At 34.8% G+C, this 8680-nt stretch overlaps 1 protein-coding gene across 1 annotated transcript; it reads left to right on the forward strand.

Annotated features, from left to right (window-relative positions):
* The first annotated feature begins 3056 nt into the window (after positions 1-3056).
* LOC107811062 (phospholipid:diacylglycerol acyltransferase 1-like) lies at positions 3057-8026 on the forward strand. Its single transcript, XM_016635913.2, has 6 exons — positions 3057-3498; positions 4122-4344; positions 4439-4722; positions 5251-5578; positions 6414-6670; positions 6999-8026. Exons 1-6 carry the CDS (start codon positions 3080-3082, stop codon positions 7477-7479), a joined length of 1992 nt encoding a protein of 663 aa, XP_016491399.1. The 5' UTR covers positions 3057-3079; the 3' UTR covers positions 7480-8026.
* The last annotated feature ends 654 nt before the right edge of the window (positions 8027-8680 follow it).

Genomic DNA, 8680 nt, shown 5'->3' on the forward strand with positions numbered 1-8680 from the left:
ATTGAACAGTTGTAACAAACATCCTAAATATATGATCAAATTAAATTATGATGGTGCTTTTTTAGTAACAATAATGCAGCTGGGCTTGGGGAGCATTCCAAACTAGTAAAGGAGATTGGATTATGGGATACCACAAAACAAGCCAAACAATTTCTTCTACTCAAGCAGAGCTGTTGGCATTGCTAGAAGGACTAAAAATTGCAAAAGAAATGAACTTCCTAAATCTGGAAATTGAAAATGATTGTACGGATATCATCAAACTTATTTACGAGGATAGCTCTAACTTCTCTAATATTGTTTCTGAATGCAGATGGTTAATGCAACAATTGAAGCTCCCACATTTGAAGCATCATTTCAGGGAAGGAAATGAGGTGGCAAATTTACTGGCCAAGTAAGCTATCAAGAACCCACCATCATCAACGTGTTTTTACCATGCATGTCCACTCTTTTTTGTCGAACAAGAAGTGATCAAGAACAAGCATAGAGTTTGTAATAGTGCTAGGAGTATTTTTACAAATGTTTGTAACTATTTGGTCACTGTGGGCAACAGTAATGCCCTAAAAACATCTATTTCGCCTATATAGTTTTTTATTCTATTATAACTAATATAATATATTCATGTGTTGCGTTAAAAAAAAAAAGTTGAATGAAGTAGCTAGCTCAGTTTCAAGCCATATGGTATTATTATGTTTAAATATCTTTGATGAATCCAAAGTTCTGAAATAAGACTAAAATTGCACGGGACAACGGGGTAAGGAGAACAAAGTTGAGTTTCCTTTATGGGATATATTATACTTTTTGTCCCCTAAAGTAGAGCTATGCCAAGAGTTGGCCTGTAATGTAAATGCTTTACTTTTGCCCACAGCACACCAAAAAGTATTACACAAATAGTAAATTAGATTCAATATTTATTTTTTGCAGCTGGTATACATAGATTATATATTGATTATACACATATTATTCATGAATTATACATACATTATACATCCGCCAAATATTTTTAGTTTAAGAGATTAGATGACAGCTATTTAGGTTAATTCTTCGTAAAATTTTCCTTGGTTGTCCTTTTTTGTATGGTGATTTACAAGAATGACCTTGGAAGTAGGCGATCTTGAATATTAGACCCTGCTTGCTCTAATAGTAAACCTTAAGTTTAACAAGTTTTGCCCATGACCAAAAAATTTCTCTTTTAACCTTGAAGGCTTGCCCATGGGACAAGCGGGAGGCTAAAATTCAAGATCACCCCTTTATGGTGTCATGTTTTTATAATTTTTTTTCCTTTTGTATCAACTTGTTTAACAAAATGACTCTAATTTTATTTCTTTTACAATTGATGGACCTTTAAGCCCTCCGTCTAAAGGTCCATTTTGAGCAAACTAAAAATCTAATAAGAAAATAATAGACCATGGTCTAAAATTTTGTAAGTTGTTGCATATATTAAACCAAGTCTAATATTGTGTGAGCAAACTGAAAAGGTGTAAAAAAATTTAAATTATTATAGGTGTTAGACCATAGTTTAATATTTTGTGAGCAAACTAAAAATTGTATGAGCAAATATTAGATCCGAGCCTAGCATTGTCGAGATGGAGGTAATTTTTCAAGGGTTATATTTGCACAACTTTATGAAATAGGGGGAAAAATATCTAAACAATGACTTTAAAAATGGACATTTGCATAAATAAAAAAAAATTCACTGGTTGTCCATTTTTTGTATAAACTGTTTAATAAATGGCCTTTTTTTCTCTTGCAAATTATGTACCTTTTGGACCACAATCTTAAGATTAATTTGAGCAAACGAAGAATCTTATAAGAAAAAACGTAAGACTCAATTTTAAATTTTTGTAGATTATCGAAAATGTTAGACCACAATCTTAAATTTCGTCTTTAAGGTGGATCAAATTGAAAATTAAATGAACAAATATCAGACCTGAGCCTAATGTTTATTCGGAAATAGAATTTTCTAAGAGCTATAGCCTATATTTGCACTAACCTTCTAAAATAGAAACAAAATCTAAGCGTTTGCCGAAAAAAAAAGGGCAGCCTAGTGTATAAGTCGTTCCGTTCCGTGCTGCAAGATTCGGAAAGAGCCATACTGCAAGGGACGTGATGCAAATAACCTATTCTAATGCAAGTACTGGTTGATTCTACGATTTTAACCTGTGACCTATAAGTCAAACAAAAATAATTTTATCATTGCTCCAAGGATTTCCGGACCTAAAAAGGGACTTTTGCATAAATCAGCCATGTGGTGGGACAAATTGGGCTGACGCTAGAACTAACATCTATTCGGGTCAATGATTTTGCTCTTTGCATATTTATTTTTAGTTTTATGACCCAGCTAACTATATGCGGAAGATTTACTTAATTTTAAAGATCTAAAACGATCATTTTCTTAATTTTAAAATTGTAAAGAAGTATAATGTATAAATAGCACCATCCTCTTCTGTAAATACGCAAAAGATAAGAACGAAGCTCAAATAATAGATGGAAATTATTATTATTATTATTATTATTATTATTATTATTATTATTATTATTATTATTATTATTATTATTATTATTATTATTATTATTATTATTATTATTATTATTATTATTATTATTATTATTATTATTATTATTATTATTATTATTATTATTATTATTATTATTATTATTATTATTATTATTATTATTATTATTATTATTATTATTATTATTATTATTATTATTATTATTATTATTATTATTATTATTATTATTATTATTATTATTATTATTATTATTATTATTATTATTATTATTATACGAATGCTCTACCAAGCTCATAGGAAGCCATGTGAGTGCCGACTTGCTGTCTTCAAATTGCGTTATTTGAATTGTTTTACAAAGATATTATTTATTTAGCATAAACATATTTATTTACGATAAAGTAGAAGTAGCGAGTACAAATGTTGTATTTATATCCACTAATTAGAAATCTTGATCCGCCATTATGGGAAGGTACACTGCTAATCTGCTATACACATAAAATATTTGCATCCATCAACACTAACTTTAATTACGTATAAAAAAAAATTAACGCTAATTAGAGAGATAAATGGAGTTAATTAGAAGAAGAAAAGCACCCGAAAATGAAATTCATCAGCATGACATAACAGACGATGAAGATGATAAGAAAATTAAGAATAGTAACGTTAGAACCAAGCAGAAATGGTCATGTATTGATAGTTGTTGTTGGTTTGTAGGATGCATATGCACTGTGTGGTGGATTTTGTTATTTTCATACAATGCAATGCCAGCGTCTTTTCCTCAGTACGTAACAGAGGCGATTAATGGGCCAGTAGCTGATCCCCCTGGTGTTAAGTTACGAAAAGAAGGATTAATGGCTAAACATCCAGTAGTTTTTGTTCCTGGAATTGTTACTTGTGGCCTTGAGTTATGGGAAGGACATCAATGTGCTGACGGATTGTTTCGAAAACGGCTCTGGGGTGGCACTTTTGGAGAAGTATACAAAAGGTATGATACTTTAATTTTGTTAAATTGCGCGATAATGTGATCATTGTTAGTGAGAGTACACTTTTAATTACTTGATTATGTCATCAACACGCCCCTCACGTGAGGGTTAATTCTTTTTCATGGGCGAATTAGGTGGCGGTTAGATACAAATCCAGGACCTCTTGTCGGCTTTGATAACATATTGAATTGTGTGACTATCTCATTTAAAAGCTTAAGTTGTTAGAGAGAGTACACTTTAGTTACTTAATTATGTCATCAACACACCCTTACGTGCTGTTTTGTTTTCCTTTCCTTTATATATAGGGGTAGGAGAAGGGAAAATGGGGAGGAGATTACAAGGTGGGAATCGAGTCGTTACCAACTAGGTGAAAGTTCAGGTAACCAACCAACTGAGCTACTAAGATTCCTCTCTCACGTGCGGGCTTAATACTTTTTAATAGGTGGTGGTGAGACACAAGTCTAAGACCTCTTGCCAGCTCTGATAATATGTTGAACTGTGTGACTATCTTATTTAAAAGCTTAAACTGTTTGAGAGAGTATACTTTTAATTATTTAATTATGTCTTCAACAACGTCGCAAAAAAGTTACTTTTGATTTTCATTTATTGTGTATGATGGTTACAGACCATTGTGCTGGGTGGAACACATGTCATTGGACAATGAATCTGGATTGGATCCTCCAGGTATTAGGATTAGGCCAGTTGCTGGACTTGTTGCTGCTGATTACTTTGCACCTGGATATTTTGTCTGGGCAGTTTTGATTGCTAATTTGGCGCAAATAGGATATGAGGAGAAAACAATGTATATGGCTGCATATGACTGGAGGCTTTCATTTCAGAATACTGAGGTATAAATGTCACTTTGTTCGGGGTTGTCCTTGCGCTTGAACTTTGTTGTTTTCTTAATCAATTGTAATGATAATGCTCAATTCATTTCATCAGGTGCGCGACCAGACGCTAAGTCATATAAAAAGCAAAATAGAACTGATGGTTGCAGCTAATAAAGGCAATAAGGCAGTCATTGTTCCACATTCTATGGGGGCTATATACTTTCTGCATTTTATGAAATGGGTGGAGACACCGGCTCCGATGGGTGGTGGGGGTGGTCCTGATTGGTGTGCCAAGCATATTAAAGCAGTGATGAATATTGGCGGGCCATTTCTTGGTGTTCCTAAAGCACTAGCTTCGCTTTTCTCAGCAGAAGCGCGGGATATTGCTGTTGCCAGGTAAACCTGGTTCATAGAGCTAAGTCATTTCTTCGTTTCTAGAAGTAGTGTAATGCATCAAATTTCTGTTGATGTTGGGAGTTTTTCTTTTTTTTTGTGCTTTCGTCTTATGTTTTTGAAATGAGCTGAGAGTCTATCGGAAACAGCCTCTCTACCTTCACAAGGTACAGTCTGCGTACACATCACCCTCCCCATACTCCACCTGTGGGATTACACTGGGTTTGTTTTTTGTTGTTGTTTTTGTCTTGTGTTCTGAAACCTTACCAGCTCTTCTTAGCTAATACTAGTCGGTTGAGTAGTAACTGCAGTTGAACATGTGACATACATCCTTATTTCCTTTTCCCTCAACTTTCCAGTATGAATCCCTGATGTTCCGCAAGATACTATTTGATAGCTTTTTATGCTTTAAAACTAAATGCTATATGTAAATGATTTTAAGTAATATGTTCTGAATTACTTTTGCGTGTAATATGTTCCTTCTTCCTTTGTAGTTCTCCTTGTTTGTTAGTAATTCACCTTATATTTCAGGGCTATAGCACCGGCTGTTATGGACAAGGATTTATTTCGTATTCAAACACTACCGCACTTAATGAAGATGCTGCGAACATGGGATTCAACCATGTCTATGATACCAAAAGGAGGAGAGACGATTTGGGGTGGTATTGACTGGTCACCTGAAGAAGGCTATTCTCCTTGCAAAAGAAAGCTACGAGACAACAATAATCAGATATCAAGTCGTAATGACAATCAAACGATAGAATCTAAAGGAAAATATATTAATTATGGAAGGATGATAGCATTTGGAAAGGATGCAGCACAGAGACATTCCTCAGATCTTAAGAGGATCGACTTCAGAGTAATGCTAATCAGAACTCTAACTGCTCCTTGTTTTTCGTTCTATACGTATTTCCATTCTTTCTTCTATTTGTTTCAACTTTGAGTCTATTGTGGGTCATTTGAAGATTATGGATGACAGTTTTAAGGACACTTTGCAAATTAGAACTTTTAAGACTCAAGATAAACATGAAAGAGTACCAATAGATTTATTATCTGTAAAAAAATTAGCGCTTTCACAGGAAGTTCTTATTCTGGTTCATTTAAGGTTTCTGCTTTTTTTTGCTTGAGAAAAACACTTGTGAGGCATAGCATTGGTAGATCTGTCACTTAACATTACATTTCTGATTTGAGAATTGCCAAAGATGAATCGTATATGCATATGGGATGCATCATACATGGTTTCCTATCTTAAAACCCGAGCAGATGTGCTTGGTGTTATGTAGGTATAGGATATGATAGTTTCCACCTTCATCCTTTATATTCTATGATGACTTTTCTAGAAATGTTTTAAGTCTGCAAACATCAAGGGAAATGCTAGACATTTTGATCCTTGTACAGCAAAGAAAAACAAATAAAAATAATAACTACATAGCGGTTCAACAGAAACACATATAAGATGAACATAATTCAGCAGTCCCACAGGATTTAACTGAATGGCAACTAAGGTGAATAATATGTGATGTCTAAATCTATGTCTTTCTGTGGTTCGTGTTCATAAGCTTATTATACTAAGTTCCAATATTTTGACATATCAATTTATGCCTTAATATCTGGTACTTACAAGCTTTGCGAAATTATATCTTTCCCACTCACTTGTTGTTACCTGGAAGTAGCTAGCGTTTTTTTACATGCAGGGTGCAGTGAAGGGCACAAACGTTGCAAATAACACATGCGATGTGTGGACCGAATACTATGACATGGGTGTTGCTGGTATCAAAGCAGTGGAAGAATACAAGGTTTATACAGCTGGTGATATTTTGGATTTGCTCAACTTTGTTGCCCCAAAAATGATGGCTCGCGGAGATGCTCAATTTTCATATGGGATAGCTGAAGATTTGGATGATCCGAAGTTTTCACACTACAAATACTGGTCAAATCCATTGGAAACAAAGTGAGCTCTTCCTCTTGCACTTCTGTCTCCATATTATTTTAGTTCATAGTCTTTGTACGGATGCTCTCTAGCTCCCCAGGGTAGGGGTAAGGTCTGCGTACATTTTACCATCTCCAGAGCCCACTTGTGAGATTTCACTGAGTTGTTGTTGTAGTTGTACAGATGATGCCTCTTATTACTTGATATTTCACAGGTAGAAAATGGCTCTTCGTTTTTCTTTTACTTGGTGGAAAAGAGATCTTTTCTCGTCTAGTCTCTTTTCCCTCGACATTTATGTTATAAAAGGAAGTAGCCTCGACATTTCATGTTTACCTTACTAACCCTGCAGGTTACCAAATGCTCCTGACATGGAGATTTATTCAATGTATGGAGTCGGCATTCCAACTGAAAGAGCATATGTTTACAAGCAGACACCAATAGCACAATGTCATATTCCATTCCAGATTGATACTTCAGCTGATGAAGGAAATGAAGGTTGCTTGAAGAATGGTGTTTTCACTGTTGATGGCGATGAGACGGTACCTATTTTAAGTGCTGGCTTTATGTGTGCAAAAGGATGGCGCGGGAAAACTAGGTTTAATCCTTCAGGGATCAAGACTTATTTAAGAGAGTATGATCATGCTCCACCTGCTAATCTTCTTGAGGGCCGTGGTACTCAGAGCGGTGCACATGTTGATATAATGGGAAATTTTGCTTTGATTGAAGATATTATGAGAGTTGCAGCTGGTGCTACTGGCAAAGATTTGGGAGGTGATCAAGTTCACTCAGATATATTTAAATGGTCTGAGAAGATCAATTTACGTCTTTAGGGAACTTTGGTTACGCTGCTTTCTCTTATATGGTGACTTAACGACTAGAGTATCACGTTCATATCTAAGTCATAGTAATGGTGATCATTCTTTTGTTTTGAGGTTCGTCGTGTCAAAATGCCTGCTTCATGTATAATCATGAATTGATTGATACGCGTTCATCTGGAGGCCACACGAACCTCTCCTGTCAATTATATCACTTGAAAAGATACTCTATGCTTTATAGAATCATTGGAAACTCTGGAACTATTGCTGACGATTGGAGAACCTAGCAATTGCTTTCGTTTATTTGATTAAGTAGATTAAATTGTTCACAGATAGAATGCAGGATGCGTTATGTATCGCGCAGTGTAATTTATCAAAGTTGAAACTTGTTACCCTAATCAGGAACAAGGAAGTAGACCACCAGCAGGGATAGAGTTGATATTGTACCATCATAGCTTTTCAAAAGTTTGGCATTTTAATTTTGTTGTAACATGAACTTGTGGAATACCTGCTCCAGTGCTCAGTGAATGAGCAGCTTTTTAGTGATGGCTTTTGTTCCTTATTTTCGATAGTGATCAATTTCTTGGCTTGTGTAGTTTAGTTAAAAAATGAAAAAGTAACAATTGTCGGGAGCCTTCACATAACTAGTAAAGTTGCTGTCATATGATCAGGAAGTCACGGATTTGAGCCGCGAAAACAGTCTCGTGTAGAAATATAGGGAAATGCTGCATATAATAGACTCTTGTGGTCCGGCCCTTCTCCGGACCCAACGCATAGCGGGAGCTTAGTGTCACAGACTGCTTTTCTTTTTTTTTTTTTGGTCAGGGAGATGAGAACCTCGGTGTGGCATCAGCATTAATCTAGTTATCGCACATTTGCAATAATGGTACTGATCATGTAGTAGTAATTCGTTTGCTTGGTCTTATTTATGTGGTTTATTTACATTTTAGTATAAAGAAATTACAAGTAAAAAGCTGGAAGGAAAGAAATGAAAAAGAAAATGCCCTGTAAAAGATAATTGGAAGGAAGGATGGAGGTCTGACATATAGGTGTGGGAATCAAATGGTTATGTTTGACTTCTAAAAAGCTGGATTCTTTGCCAAATAGGCATTAAAAGTATACTCTATTAGATAATGTTTGACTTTTATACTTGATAGTTTAATGCAGTTTTTAATACGGAAAATGGTCAAATATATCCTTATATTATGAGAAATGG

Source organism: Nicotiana tabacum, chromosome 8, assembly GCF_000715075.1.
Source record: "Nicotiana tabacum cultivar K326 chromosome 8, ASM71507v2, whole genome shotgun sequence".
In the NCBI taxonomy this organism is placed as follows: domain Eukaryota; kingdom Viridiplantae; phylum Streptophyta; class Magnoliopsida; order Solanales; family Solanaceae; genus Nicotiana; species Nicotiana tabacum.